Source organism: Sitodiplosis mosellana, unplaced genomic scaffold (genome assembly GCF_009176505.1).
Source record: "Sitodiplosis mosellana isolate CC-2019 unplaced genomic scaffold, AAFC_SMos_1.0 Smas_scaffold_6197, whole genome shotgun sequence".
In the NCBI taxonomy this organism is placed as follows: Eukaryota; Metazoa; Arthropoda; class Insecta; order Diptera; family Cecidomyiidae; genus Sitodiplosis; species Sitodiplosis mosellana.
In genome coordinates this window covers 5,668,466-5,683,699 of record NW_022601438.1, presented here as the reverse complement: position 1 = coordinate 5,683,699, position 15,234 = coordinate 5,668,466, and the positions used below count along the sequence as shown (strand labels likewise).

The window sequence follows — 15,234 nt, the reverse complement described above, 5'->3', positions numbered from 1 at the left end:
GATCGAGAAAAAAAAGCGTCGACGTTACAGCTTTAACAATGCATAGAAAAGCGATAAAAAAAACCAACACACAAACAAACAGCATACTAAATGACACCGAAAATATAGGTCATTGCGAGTTGATTGTAACAACATAATTTTGTTAAGCACACTTGATGCTCATTCTATGCTCGCAACACACACACACACACACACCAAATTAACATACAAAATATTTATACGTCAATTGATGGCTTTCCATTATATGGATTGCCGCGCGTCGCTATACATGGGATAGCAAAAATTGCCATTAAAAATTATGTTCTGTGAATTAGATGCATGCTCGAAAATTCACGATGCAGCCCGAAACAACAACGACAACAATGATTGCCACACTTGCTGGAACGAGAGAAAAGTCTCTCTTCACCCCATTTTTCAATGAACTAAACGAATGAGAAGAAGGGAAAACTTTTATAACACTCATAATTAGTCTAATCATTGTATGATTTGTAATCAATTTTCAAGACTATTTACTCTAATTGAATTGCATTTTACCACCCAAAACTTGGTCGTTCGAATGCATCCCATTTATTCTTCCCTTAAAACTCTTTTCTCTCTCTCTCACTTTTGAGAGAACAAATTTCGTTAAAAGATTGTCCTGTTTCTTATTAGCGTTGTGTGTTTGTATGTGTGATCGTGACAAAAAAGCGATGGAGCCATACAGCCCGAAAAACACAAGGGAAATAAAACGAAGAAGAAAAAAACCAAGAAGAAAAGAAACCATTGAGAGATAGAAACGTTTGTTGAAATGCTTATTTCATCGACTATAATTTATTTGCGTTGTTCTAGCTGTGCGCCGCTCTAACCCCAGTCATTTTCTATATGAAAAAGTATGTGGCGTTTTTTTCGGTTGTTATTGTTGTTGTTGTTATTGTTGTCGTTCAGAACGAACGGCATATTAACATGCCTATCGGACGCAGTGGCGCCATTCATTTGTACAGTTTTTGTGTATTTTCTTCTAGTATACATACCAAGTGAGAGAAAAAAATGTGTGCTCGCGCTCGTTCGCGGACCATATACACACAACAAGTAAATTGTATGACTATTTCGTCTGATATTGCTATTTATTTGGCAAGTAGAGCTCAGCAATGGAGCGAGAGAGAGAGAGAAATGGAGGAGCGTGGACAATTGCACGAAAACAAGCAAGAATGGGTCCATCTACTACTATTTCCAGTGCATAAAATGCACTTAGTAATAATTCATAAATTTAATAACAATAATGGGATAGAAAGGCAGAAAAGAGTAAGACGATTTTGAAATTAGAAAGAGAGAGAAAGCGACCAACGGAAAAGAAAGAGACACCAAGAGAAAAAATAACGTGAGTGTACGTAATGAAAATGATAAATGTGTGACATGAACTCTTAAACGAGAACGAACGAATTAAGCTTTTGTTATCGTTGCTTGTATCTCCATTACAGTTTTGTACTCGCTCATATGTGTGTCACTCATTCCGTTCGCAGATGGCAACAGTAACGTCGACAACGAAGAGTAATTTTATTTTCGTCCAATTAAAGAAATATTCGTTTACATATTTAGCTAACGTTCAAACGACAAACCATTTTACTAAATTATTATATGCATAACCATCGGGAAAAAAAGAATTGTGTGAGCGCGAGCGCATTCACCCTCGTCAGTACTCACTGCTCACTCACATTTTATCCACTTTTGAGACACACAAGATCCAATTATGCGACCAACGCATTTGGTGCAGTTGAATTTATTTAGATTTTTCCAAAAAAAAAATTAGCCCATACAAACAAATTCACTGTAATGTCATCAAAAAAAAACTGGAAATAATGTTTTCCAGCCAACGATGCCAAGCTTTATATTAGACAATGCACTTTACATGAATACACAAACGATTTCTGCTGAATTTCTTTTTCAAATTTAAACTTTTAATTCTCTGAACAGCAGATTTTGTCAACTCAATTTTCAGGTTTGAAAAATGTCATTTTCAGATCATTATCATACTTAATCTCTCTTAAAGCCGTTTCCACATGAAAGATTTAATATTCCATCAGTGAGATTGAACGCTGTTTCACATTCAGCATGTGCAAAAAAGCTTATATAGATTTGATTTACTAAATGCAGCGCTCACTTCCGAATCGACCCATCATACATGATTTTTCATGTGAGAAATGTATTACAACTGGCAAAAATATTGCTGTGTGCTTTTTTTCTTTGCTCGATTCAATGCAGAAATGATGGGTACATGAACATAAATGATTACTTTTTCACAGTTGGCATTTCAAATTTTGTGTAGAGAGAAACGGACATCAAACGATATACATACATATATTAAATTTAGGATGTACGCGCTCAATTATATGATTCACAAAATACTATATGCCATGAAGCAACGTCGTACACACACGAAAAAAAAAAATGTAATCAAATTTGACGTTTCACTCCATAAAACTAAAATATCCGAAACGAATGAAGAAAAAATATGAACACACAGAGCTAATGCAAAAAGGAATGAAGGCATAGAGATAGAGAGAGAAGAGAGTAAACGATAGTGAAAAATTTCAGTCGGAATGGATCTATGTGTTTTGCTTTTGCTTCTGCTATAATACCGAGCTTAGCTCGTAAATAATGCAATGCAACACTCGGATTTGAGCTCAATTTTCGCGAAGACAATTTTCGTTCTCTCTTTCTCGCTCTCTCTCTCTCTCTCTCTCTCTCTCTCTCATAGCCCGTCTCACTCTCTATTGTTTCTCTAAGAAACACACATTCGACTGAATGTGCGAATCAACAAATATTACGATGCCAACATAGTATGACATTAACGAAACGTGGCAGGGCGTAAGTTTAAGTTTAAGATAAATGGATTATTGCTTTTAAATTAGATAATTATTTTAGTGCTTGCTTCATTTCAGAAAACAGAAGAAATGGTTTAATTTCATCAAATTGAAACCATTTATAAATTGAGAGCGAGCAAGTAAGAGAAAGGGAAACCGACCGACACACCGACCATCTTATGAACATTTGTCTTAATAAAGTCGACAAATTTCAGTAGCGTTTTGTCTTAGGCCACAATTCTACCAAGCTAGCTTTCTCTCTCTCTCTCTCTCTCTCTCTCTCTCTCTCTCTCTCTCTCTCTTATTCGCACTCGCACTTTGGCCTGCCAACACAATTTATTCTCGAATTAAATGAATTTGAATGCAAAGAAAAAAAGTTTGCCGTTGCGTTTGCTAGTATTATAAAGCCGTCTATTTATCGTCCATTAAATAGCGTATATGCATGAAAAAGGCTGGTAACCACACAATTCTCGCTTACCATATCATTTAAGGCTGGATGAATTGAAGGTGAAAAAAAATAACAAAGCCATCCCTATGAAAGTTTTCCATGGAAGAAAATAAAAGTAGGTCAGTAGTGTTGAGAAATAGAACACCGTCATCCATTCACTTCACATGTATCATCATGTATCGTGTATTATGTATGTCAAATACACTCCCTGTATGCCAAGCTAAACCCAGCTGAAAACGGAAACTATCCGCCGAAAATTAGAACACCTAGATAAGAGTAATTGAGGTACAGAACAATTTTAGAGGCATTTCACTGGATTCTACCGAAAATTGAATCACATCAGCGTGAAATACATAATATTAGTTACAACATCGATTGCACAAGACACAGTGCGCCATCTGTGGAAATGATTTCTAATCTTGGCGCAGCCAAAAGCTTCACACCCTAAAGTTTTCGTTTAAATGAAGCGTCGAATTATGCGTTTATTTAAAGTCGATGAGGTATGGTTACAAAACCTTTAAAAATACCCTTTATTACACACATTCCTAATTTCAAATTCGTTTTCTTCAAAGTAACATAATCAAGAATGATAGCTTCTAGTGAATAAGTAAAAGAACACTCATAAAACTAAATAAAGTAAAGAAGAAATATAGTAGTAGTAGTAGTAGTAGTAAGAATATTTTTGCGATTTGCGTTTCGATCAAAGAGTTAGTTATTAGTTAATGATCATTATTGTTCTAGTAACATGTAACGATAAACTTAAATCTCTTATTTTAATTTAAAATTTTGTCATTTTTGAAGTGAAAACAGCTATCTAAACAAGATTGGCATGGTATCTTTATGTTTGAATTCAAATAAACCAAAATCCGATAATCGCAATGAATTCCGTGCATTTTTTTGGTGAATTATCAACTAAACACCGGAAAGAAACTATTCATTTTCCAATTGGTTAATCTCAAAAGTGGAGATTGTTTGTTGAATGGCTGCTTCGAGGCGTCGACGATTCACATTTTGTGTTTGCAGTTCAAGCCGATGTGCAACGTAATCACCAAATCTAGCCTCTGCTGTTCGGTTCGTATCACTGGTTTGTGCTGACATTGCTGAGAATGTAGGCGATGATGCGCTAGCTGCTCCGCCCAGGCTATAGGCTCGAGATATTCGAATTCCACTTGTGTTTGCGTTCGATTCATTTCGATTCAATTCTTCGTTTGACGATTCAGAATTCGCGCTCTAACGAAACCATATTTGGAGATATGAAGAAAAACCACAAATTATCAGCAGAGACAAAATAGAGAAATTGCAAAACAAAATTAAACAAAAAGGTAGGATTTCCATTGTAGATTACCTCACCATGAGCAGTTCTTCTGTTGTTCGATCGAGTCGATCGTTCGGGTGTAGCGTCATCATTTTGGATTTGTGCTGAGCTCTGTCTAGGTAATGGTCGGCCATAAAATTGCATCCAAACTTGGCTAGCATACCCAACGAGTTTTTCGGTTGAAATTGTTTTCCGGATTTTCCTCTGTCGATAAACCACCTCATAGCTATCACTCGGCGCTCTGGCACTACGTCTAGGAATTGCTTCTGTTCCACCATATGCAGAGCCAGAAAAACTGTGCAAAATTCTTCTCGTATATACGCCAAGATTGATTGCAAGATTTTTCAGAAAACCATAGAAGTCAGTGACAATTTCGGGTGTTAAATTGTCGCTGATCACATCAGCCATATCTGGTTTTCGTAAGTATCTCTCGTAACACGTTTGCATTGTGCCATCGTTGAAATGTTTTTTCAAATCGATTTGATTGCAGTAGGCACATTTCATCAAACCGACATGCTCATCATGATTGATGGTCATGTGTGTCAAAATCAAAACGTACGGACCGAATAGCTCGCAGAATCTACATTTCAAATATTTGCTCTCGAGTTGACCATGCCCCTGATATTCGTACTAAATAAAGGATTTGTACGATCGAAATCCCATCAAATCCAATAGCAATTTCGGGCGGTTCATTTCAGCTATACGCGCGTATAAATTCGTACTTTCCGCTTGAAAATTCAATATACACATGAGTTGAAGTGCAATCATATCAGTTTTGTCGTCATTATTGCGCAAATTGGCGAAAATATGGGCAAATGGTCGCCGCAGTAAATGTGACTTGAACTCTTCCACCATTTTTTAACACAGAAATGGCAATGCAATGGAACACTTTGAAGCCAAAAAATATTTCTCGTTGAAAGAATTCACTTGGATATGGATATTATTCTGTGACACCGTTAGCACTTTGCATGAATTTGACACCGAACTACTCCGATCGCACACTATTCTAACTCTAAATTCGCCAACCACAAAAATCGCTTCAGAACCATTTCGAACGTGATTATTAGTGTGTTTGTAAGGAATAAGAAGCAACCGGAGAATTCATGATTGCACAATGCACAAGCACATGCACTGTATACATCATTCGATTGTTTGCATAAACACTTTAACGCTGAATGACAATTGTGTGCGATGTTTATGCTTATCAACCAAATACTTAAACGCTGAATTGGCAGATAAAACGAATATATATGAATGAGTGAGTCAAAAAGTGAGACTTGGATTTGGAATATTTTCAAGTGTTCCATCTCCAAAACACATATACTTCTGTATGGAGATGTAACACTTCAAAATATTTCGAATTTTAGTCTCATTTTTGCCCTCAATCATTCATACAGTCGATAGGTTTTCATCAATTTCATTACGCTTGCATTTTTAAGTAAGATCTGCTGATTTTTTTCTTTCGTTGTTTGCTTTTTTTTATCAATTCGATATATATACAAAATTTTCTTATTATATAATAAAAATTGAATGATTCAAGTCGGATTCCAATCTTTTCTATAATAGTAGATTCTAATGTTTAAGAATAAAAGTAAATTTAATACACGTATTAATAACAGGCCATATTTCATAAATCAATCAGACAGCACTCGTGTCATAGTGTTGTCTCATGCCATAAGCTAATGCAGATCGGCTGACGTCGCTATTTTAACAAATTATTTCAGAACGATATAAAGTTTGGTCAAGAGTATGCAGAAAGAAAGCAAAGAATTTAAAATTCAATTTCGCTTCGAAACTATTTCATCAGTTGATTTTGTGTCAACTTTTTTTCTTTAACTATATACACTACCATATGATATCAGTAGTCTTCGAATTGAATAGACTTTTTCTCATCCGCTGTGATGCGATTAAAAATTAACTTCAAACATATTCGATAAATTACCCGCAAATTTTCGCTACTTTAAATTATTTTAATTAAAATATTTGAATCTGAAATGAGGCAATGCCTTGATATTAAATTTTGGTAGAGTCGATATAGTAAGTCATGATTTTCTAACAGACGATAAATTTCGTTGAATAAAAACACTAAATTTCCGCTCAGACTCCTAACATTGAGAAAACGGAACAATACGTATAAATTTAGCGGATGTAAGTAAAAAGAGCTACACATTTGTGATAATAAACTTATGTAAGGGCGTCCTTTTCTGCCTTAACTATAGCTTCTTGAATGATAATCTCCAGTTTGCGACGTTTTATATCGTCGGGCAGGCGTTGAAGGCGTTGAGCCACAAAAATGCCAAAATTTTCAGCATCATGTTCGTGTGTCCAACTGGTGCGGGTCGATGCTGTGGCAGTTGAATGTGCAGGTGATGATGCATTTGATGGCAGTCCACTGCTCGACATTTGCTCACGTTTCACCAGATTTTCGGGCATGATTTCATCGGCTGAATTGAATACCATTTCATTTACAATCGGTAATTCGTCGACTTTGTATTGTGATTCATACTGAAATCAAATGAACAAAAAAGAAAATGACGAATTCTTATTTTGATAAAGAAATGTAATTGTTTTTTTTTTGTTTTGTTGGCAAAAGTGATTTCACTGATCTTAAGACGGGAATGAATTGGAATTTATGTAATGACGATCTACATTTTTCATGCGGCTGGAAAGGGGGATTTTATGATGAAATGAAATCACTCACCGACGGTGAAGCTCGATTTTCGTCACCCGGTCGACTGGAAGTATCGTATTCACTGCGTGCATATTCCTCTTCGTCATCACTTATGACAATGATATGTTCACCGTCACCCGTGTCCACATTGTTGTTGTTGTTCATCAAACGCGAAATCCGATTGCCACCGTACATAAAACTTATAACGCGAACAAACTCTTTGCGAAGTGTTTCACCTTTGATTGGCTTTTCAAAGTTTCTCTGCTGGAATATGATGCAATCGGTTGGAAAATCTCTTCCATATTTCTGAAAATTACAAAATTTGGAGAAGAAATTAGAAGGAAAACAATTTAAAAAAAAATTTATTAGAAAACTAATACCTGTGCAATTTTCTCGATGGCAGTGTATCCTGTGCCGGCATACGCATGGTTGCGTACGGTGCAAATGTTCAATTTTTCCGATATTTCCTTCATCAATCCGTAAAATGTGGCCACAATCTCCGATACATTATCATCTTTGACCACTTGATGCTTTCGAATGTAATGATTGTAGCAATAATCGAATGAACCATCATTGAAATGCACTTTTAACTCTTCACGATTGCAGTACGCACACAATTTGAGGCCAATGTGTGCATTGTGATTCACAGCCATGTGTGTTAAGATGTATGTATATGGTCCGACTAAATCACAGAATTTGCATCGCAAAATTTTGTCACCAATCTTGCGACTGGCCCGATAATCATAGTATTTGAACGACACATACGTATGAAATTTCATCAATTGCATAAGTAATTTTGGGCATTGCATTCTAGCGATGCGAGCATACAAACGACGTTCTTCCATATAGTAATCCATGATGCACATCAGTTGCAACGCAACCGAATTAGTTTTTTCACTAGATCGTTCCAAAACTGGTGCTATCGGGCGCTTTGATAAATGTATCGCTATTGCTGTACTCGTATCCATGGCAATTATTCTGCACTTCCGTTATAAAGTCCAATGTTTTTTTTACGTTTTTAGAATTCAATCTTCTTTTTTTAATTCTAACTTGCGTTTTTAGTTCTATTTTTTATAATTAAAATGTTCACTCACTCTTGAAAACCCAAAATCGTTGAAAATTTGACAAAAATTATTTTTTTTTTTTTTCGTCGAAAATTAATATGAAACCAAAATGCAACGACTCTTGTGCAGAACTGACACCAAATATGGACGGTCTGACCGACTGACAACTGATTATTGTTGTAATTATGTATGTATTGACAACAAAAGGCTATTGTTGCTGCCACTGCTGTGTGCTGCTGATAAGTTTTGTCCGATTGAAGTACATGCTTCGCGGAAAAAACAAACGTCTTATACACAAAAAACAGGGCTGTGTAAAAAAAAATATATGCTGAATCACACTCAAAATGTTCAGCCAACTTTTTATTCGTGGTTCATTGAATTGACATTTCTTTAGGATCTGTGTGTGTGTGTGTGTATTCTTCAATGGATAATTCAATTTGAATTAATTGAATTAAGCTATGCAATAAAAAAAAAAAAAAAAAAAAAAAAATAATAATAATTTTTCATAAATTGAACAATACCACTAGCTAGCGCACCGCGTTGAATTGTTTTATTTTTTGGATGGAACTCATTCGATCCCTTGATGTTTTCTAATTGAATGACAAATTTCACAAGCCTGATTTAAACATGACACATATGTTTAGCTGACACACAGAAAGTGTTTGCAAGATATTGTACAACGGTGATCGCACCACATTCACAAAGTGCGAGTGAATAGTGTTTGTGTGTGTGTGTGTGCGTATGAATGGATAAAGCAGGAATAATGCCTAAAATAACGTTGTCGCCGGTTGTGTGCAAGTTTCGGTTTTGATATTGTTTGTTTTGTTTGCCTAGGCTACTTCAGTACATAAACAACTCTTTGCTCTTTTTATCACAATTCGATGTAATCTGTTTTCTCGTGTTTACTTTATCTAAACTGCAATTTAAATGTTTTTAAAGGAAATGAAAAAAAAACTGATCTTTACTCATTACAAAAGTTGCTGATTTACTTTATTCAAAAAGTTGTTTTTGTTTTTTTTTATCTTCATTTAACCGATTTTATTTTTTTCTTCTTCTGAATAATTCGTTTTCAATTCAACAATGTTCATTGTTTGTAGTCGGGGGATTTTTGTTCTATGTAGATGATAAACAATTAAAGGAATTGTTTTTTTTTATCCAACGTCACTTTTTCTTACTGTTTTTTCTTGTCGTTATTCATGTTGTTTGAAGTGCCGGAAAATTTGACAAAATTTCATGGAAATTCAATGTGTTATCAATGTGGTACAGTTTTGTGTTTATCTTAATCATTAGCTAAATTAGAGATGATATTTTTTTTTCGTCGACAATTTAAAATGTAAAACGGAAGTTTATAAAAATTAATGATATGAATATTACTGGTTTTCGGTGCTATTGTTGTTGTTGTTAAGTCTTTCCTCTCGTCGAGTATTCCATAGAAATACAGTGTAAAAATGTGGGAAAAAAAATGTTTGATCCAAATTGTGAGTATTCCATCGAAAATGAAATGTTTGTTTTTGCCACCGGTAATTTGTGTGCAAAGTTGGTGCACATCAGAATAACTGAATGATCTTAATCCTAATCCTAATTCTAAATGGTAATTCATTTCAAATGAATATTAATGAAATCTTAATTTTAATAGGGTAAATTATTTCCTCGATCGATTCATTCGATTGCTTCAATGTCTTCGCGTTCGATGTCAACGATATTCTGTTGAATTCGAAGCTCAAGCTTGCGACGCTTGATTGGGTTCATCAGACCAGATAGTCGATTCGCGACATAACGGCCAAAATCGTCAGCGCCTGGATCCAATTTGATGCGCATTTCGGGCACTTCCATTTTCGGTGGAACTGCGTTTGCTGGTTGTCCGGTGTTTTCTTTCTGAATATCTGCCTCCGTTACCGTGCGTTCAGCGGTGGTCGCATTGTTTGGTGGCGTTCCAATCTGTGGTAGTCCAGTGTGTGGCGTTCCAATCTGTGGTGGTGGTGGTGGTGGTGGTCCAGCTTGTGGTGGCTGTGATTCGTTTTCCAATCGTAATAATTGAGGTGATTGTTCGGCACGACGCGGTGTTTCATCACGAACTTGTACAACTATAGGCCTTATCACTGGCTCGGGCGGCAGATTTGCATCTGTCTCGTTACTTGCCAACGGCTCATTTTCGATGTCCATTTGCTCAGTTTTCACCACAATATTCGGCTATTGAAGTAAAAAAAAAACACACACGAAAAGAATTAATATTTTTCAGTTTGATTTTGACTCTGATTTCAAATATTTTCAATTTATGCTTAATAAATTTCAACAAAATTCCGTTAGAACAATTCAATTTTACAATGGAAACAAGAACGTTTAAATAACAATAACCATACAAGAACCATTGTAGAAGAATTGAACATGCGCACCGGAAGAAAAACGCAGAAGAAAGCCGAAAAAAGAGAACATAACCTCAAATCATCAATGGGTCATCGCAAAGATGGATAATAAATCACAATTGTCATAGGTGAATGGGATAAAATTTATCGCAGAAGAAGATGTCAGCTGGCATCATTGTGTACAAAACGCTATTTTCAATATCAAATAATGCGGCAACGCAAGCAGAAGAAAATCTTGCGATAATTATACGGTACTAAAAAAATGCTCTTTGAGCATATTGGTTGGCATCGAATGTTTTGTTTACCTGCATTTTCGTGTGATGACGTTTCGAGGTTAGGTTTTCGAATTAACAGAATCCTCTTTGCAACTTACTACAAACATTAATTATTCAATTTATTCCCAAACAAAATTGGGAATTGGAAAAATATATCTAAATTTTCGGAAGCTATAGCTTCTACGACTGTTAATAAATGCATTTGCGAAGAGTGCCGCAAATCGTAAAAAATATTGCCCGAATTTCAGCAAACAAAATCGTGTCCAAAGTCTCGGATTACAGTTTGTATTTGTTTACTCTTTCATTTAGATGATTACAGACGCTGATTGGTTGATAAAAATTCATTTATTTATGCATGCGAATGAATGAACTTAAGGATAAAAACCCAAACAAAATTCAAACATACCAGGATTGTATTGACAGCATGATTTGTTGGCCGTTGTGGATTGTTTCCATTTTCCTGGTTGTCGTCATCGTCATCGCTGAGAATGACAATTGTGTCATCAGCGGTGTCACCTTGGTTGCTTGTGGTATTCTGAATCAGGCGCGATATCCCGTTGCCACCGAGCATAAAACCCATCACCATTTCGAAATATTCGTCGAGTTGATCGTTATCCATAACTTTTGAGCTGTTTTTCGGCGAAAAAACTTTGCAAGTTCTTGGGAAATTTGGAATTTTTCGAATAACCGGCTCGATTCGAGCGTATCCAATGCCAGCGAATGTGTCATTTCGAGCAACAATCACGCCGAGACTTTTCGCAAGGTCTCTCAACAATTTGTAGAATTCGACGGTGACTTCGGTGATGATGGTTTCTGGTCGTAAGCCGAATGTCTTCAAATACTTGTTGTAGCAATTTTGCAGCGATTCATCTTTAACATGGGCAACAATATCTAGGCGATTGCAATACGCACAGGTTTTTGTGCTGATGTGATTATTGTGATTGATCGCCATGTGGATCAACACCAAAGCGTACGGTGCGACGAGTTCACAAAATTTACATTGTAGTAAGCGTTTGCCAATGGCGCTGTTCACTTGACAATCATAATATTTGAAGTTGGCATACGAATGAAAATCCTGTAGATGATGTTGTAATTTCGGTTGATGCGTCATTTTTGCGTACAACGTTCGCTGTTCGGTGTAATAATCGATGACACTCATCAATTTCAGCGCCCTCAAATCATCTTTTTCCGCTGAGCTTTGCAAAATCGGCGCAATCGGACGTTTGCTCAGATATCCGATCAAATTGTCAATCATTTTCACACACAACACACATTCACCGTGTTTTATTGCAGTATTTTGTTATTGCCACTACGTCAACCGAAATGATTATGGTTATTGCAACGAATTATTCACTTTAAATTTGGCATTGGTTCAATGTACAATCCGATCGAAATGTTGTATTGTCAACGAAAAGCGTTGCAAACACATGTGTATAGCGATGGAGAAGAGCGACACTGTGTCAATCGATTTTTTGGTCTGACTAACATTTCACAACAGCAACGAAATGCGATCGATTGTTGATAGCCACACAAATACATTCACGCTAACTGAGTTTTTGGAGCGTTTGTCTATCATACGGTAATCCAAAACAGCAAAAAAATCTGAACGAGACTGTGTTTGAAATGAAAAAGTGTGCGTTACTTGAATATACAAGGAGGCTTTGCGCTTGTCACACTGATTTTATAGTTGGAAGCGAAAAAAAACACAACAATATTTAGTTTTCCGTGCGGTTTATCTCACATAGAGTTCGTCTTACACAGAGCACGCAGCAGTACACGCTGAATTGAATACACAGCACAGGCACAATCACAAAATCAAAGTCAATGTTCTTGTGCGCATTTGAAATGGGACTTGAAATCTACATCGTTGATTAGCTACCAAAGAGCACACTCTCCAAATTCTCTCTCTCCCTTTCTCCCTCTTGCCCTCAATACATAATCTCATTCAATCCTTTGCTGTCTACGCTTGTATGGCCCGTAGTTTGCTGTGTTTCAAATGCACATCACAGTTAGCTACAAATTCAAAGTGTCAACTGTCTGCACATATTCTGCTGCTTGTTTTGAAACACATTCACATGGACGGACACACTTTGACGAGCAGTGAACATCGATTATGTGTTGAATGTATTGGGTCATAAAGTGTGACAAGAAATGTATGAGCAATCGAAAACGTAAAATGGAACGCAACCCAATCATAATTCGCAAGTCAAATTGTTGTGAGTGGAGGATGCATAATCAGAGACGTACACTTCGTACTGTATTACGGCTGCGCGTTTCTACTTACTCTATGAAGTCGCGCCAATATTATGGTCTACTATGATGAACTGCGTGTGTGTGTGGAATTTGCAAGTAAATTCGCGCTTTGGAATCAGAAAGCAACAGGTCAAATATCGGTTTTTTATTCAATTTATTACTCAATTTGTATTTTACTTCTTCAAAATGAATTTTGTATGCACAAATTTTGCGCAAGATTTTTTTTTAAATGAAACTAAATTTTGATGTAAGAAATTTTGAAAAAAAAAACTTCAACAAATTCTACTGCTATATTTAAATTCAATCAAAACATAGGAGAGATCTTTTTTTAGACTATTTTCATTGATTATTGCCATTTAAACCATTTTCCGAATCAATTGTAAAACAAATTATTGTTGAAAACTTCTTTGGCACTGCAAAGTCCACGGAATTCTTTGTGGGTTCCAGTTTTGCATCCCGATGCGGTTTTCGATGATTTTTCATAAATGGGATAGCCATTGATGTTTGTCAACGTATAATCGCCTGTGGTGAGGAAAAAACGGAATTTCGATTTTTAATTTTTTTTTGGAAAGATGTATGAGGAAAAAGAGTTTTTTTTCTACAGAAAAAAAAAATCAAAGTGAATCGAATAATCACAGGCATAAATGGTAGTGTGCCATCGGCCCTTTTTGAATTGCACCATTGCACATCCGACTGCATACGCTTCATCTCGTACAACTTGCGTGAAGTGTCCAATCATTTTACTAATTGAAAAAGAAAACATTAATGTTCATTGGATTAATTGTGGATTTTCTTAGGCTTTTTACTCCAAATGGCGAAATTTATCGATGACATTCATGTTGCCGTCTTTAAACTCATCGAACCAGCCCTTGGTGATGGTTTCAATGGCATCTTCTGGCGTTGGGAGTTTTTTTGAGTTTTTAATTAGGCCCAAATTCTGACCAGCATACATGAACACGGCTAGAGGTTCAAGCAACAATCACGAGGAAAAATGAAATTAAGTATAAAAACAAGCGATAGGTACTACGTTTAAAATCTTCATCAATAAAAAAACGATTGATGAAAATGAAATTCCTTGTTGTTTTGAAATGAGAGTTAATTTTGTACGAATATTTCCTTAAAAATTTCAATAATTTACCAGTATTACGACATTCATCGTGTCCAAAAATGCATCTTTTTACATTGTACTCGGCGAGCTTGGCCAATTCATCATTCCATACCTTCAACCAAGGTGTAAATGCGAAAAATGGTAAGAAAACTCTGTGGATCGAGAAAAAGAATCATAAAATACTTACAAGAGCTGCCATTCGTGCAGCCTTTTTGTAGCCGTCAATCTTTCCTCTGGCAATTTGGTCACGGTAAATATTGTGTGATCTTACAGCAAAGTCTTTTAATTTGCCATTGAAGTCGATGAGAACCGTATTTGATGGACACTCTGGGGCGAATTTCTGTTAAATCGATGAAAACAATTTGTTTTGTTTTTTTTTTGGTCAAATTTCAATATTTTTTAAATGAACCAAATACCCCTGTATTTTTGCAGGCAATGTGTGATGAGCCGTCACAGAGTGATTCGGAGCAATAATCGATGGAATACGTTGCCGCCACCATCATTAGGAGGACGACTATGATATCAAATCGACTAATCAATAGGAATGCATTAAATCAGCAAAAATTTTAGTTGAGAAACCTTACCACCAAATGTTTTTATCATCGTTTTCTTCTTGGTTTATTGCGTGAGCTCTTACAAGATACTTGCTAAACAGCTGATTTACAAGTTCCGAGTGGGCTAAACTGTCGCTTCCACAACTAATTGCCATCAGCCGTGTGAGCTGGCTTTTATAGCGAAAAAAAAACGCATGAACATTTGTGCAATTTAAACGACAACAATTAGAATAGCTTGCACGACCTCAGTGATTTAATGGCCAATTGTTCATTTTCCGCTAAATTTCTGCTCACTTCCATATGTGAACATTTTGCCATCAAATACAGCGGCTGTTGTTCACCA

General features: G+C 36.0%; 3 protein-coding genes across 4 annotated transcripts; all 3 read right to left on the bottom strand.

Moving 5' to 3' along the window:
- Window positions 1-3,789: 3,789 nt before the first annotated feature.
- LOC129577654 (uncharacterized) lies at window positions 3,790-9,253 on the bottom strand. Of its 2 annotated transcripts, XR_008689029.1 has the most exons (4): window positions 7,655-9,172; window positions 7,305-7,580; window positions 4,634-7,108; window positions 3,790-4,518 (listed from the first exon to the last, which is right to left on the bottom strand). XR_008689029.1 is itself a non-coding variant. In XM_055465069.1 (3 exons), exons 1-3 carry the CDS (start codon window positions 8,240-8,242, stop codon window positions 6,788-6,790), a joined length of 1,185 nt encoding a protein of 394 aa, XP_055321044.1. In that variant the 5' UTR covers window positions 8,243-9,253; the 3' UTR covers window positions 3,790-6,787. The 2 variants fall into 2 exon arrangements, 1 of the variants encoding a protein (XP_055321044.1); XM_055465069.1 differs by having other exon boundaries at window positions 3,790-7,108; window positions 7,655-9,253.
- A 45-nt stretch (window positions 9,254-9,298) lies between these two features.
- Window positions 9,299-13,235, bottom strand: LOC129577653 (uncharacterized). The gene is made up of 2 exons (XM_055465068.1): window positions 11,383-13,235; window positions 9,299-10,528 (listed from the first exon to the last, which is right to left on the bottom strand). The coding sequence occupies exons 1-2, from the start codon at window positions 12,229-12,231 to the stop codon at window positions 9,998-10,000; spliced, it is 1,380 nt and encodes a 459-aa protein (XP_055321043.1). The 5' UTR covers window positions 12,232-13,235; the 3' UTR covers window positions 9,299-9,997.
- A 131-nt stretch (window positions 13,236-13,366) lies between these two features.
- On the bottom strand, window positions 13,367-15,082 carry LOC129577652 (antigen 5 like allergen Cul n 1-like). The gene is made up of 7 exons (XM_055465067.1): window positions 14,922-15,082; window positions 14,754-14,851; window positions 14,525-14,677; window positions 14,368-14,449; window positions 14,036-14,189; window positions 13,866-13,972; window positions 13,367-13,751 (listed from the first exon to the last, which is right to left on the bottom strand). Exons 1-7 carry the CDS (start codon window positions 14,938-14,940, stop codon window positions 13,603-13,605), a joined length of 762 nt encoding a protein of 253 aa, XP_055321042.1. The 5' UTR covers window positions 14,941-15,082; the 3' UTR covers window positions 13,367-13,602.
- Window positions 15,083-15,234: the final 152 nt, after the last annotated feature.

Bases quoted from the DNA above. Each gene is read 5' to 3' on its own strand.
- LOC129577653 (XM_055465068.1), bottom strand. From the start codon at position 12,231: ATGATTGACAATTTGATCGGATATCTGAGCAAACGTCCGATTGCGCCG. The intron at 10,529-11,382 runs GTATGTTTGAAT...TTACTTCAATAG, and splicing joins ATGCTGTCAATACAATCCTG to CCGAATATTGTGGTGAAAAC.
- LOC129577652 (XM_055465067.1), bottom strand. The intron at 14,678-14,753 runs GTATTTGGTTCA...TCGATTTAACAG, and splicing joins TTGCCTGCAAAAATACAGGG to AAATTCGCCCCAGAGTGTCC. The intron at 14,190-14,367 runs GTAAATTATTGA...TTGAACCTCTAG, and splicing joins CGATGAATGTCGTAATACTG to CCGTGTTCATGTATGCTGGT.
- LOC129577654 (XM_055465069.1), bottom strand. From the start codon at position 8,242: ATGGATACGAGTACAGCAATAGCGATACATTTATCAAAGCGCCCGATA. The intron at 7,581-7,654 runs GTATTAGTTTTC...TGTAATTTTCAG, and splicing joins CCATCGAGAAAATTGCACAG to AAATATGGAAGAGATTTTCC. The intron at 7,109-7,304 runs GTGAGTGATTTC...ATTTGATTTCAG, and splicing joins AAAATCGAGCTTCACCGTCG to TATGAATCACAATACAAAGT.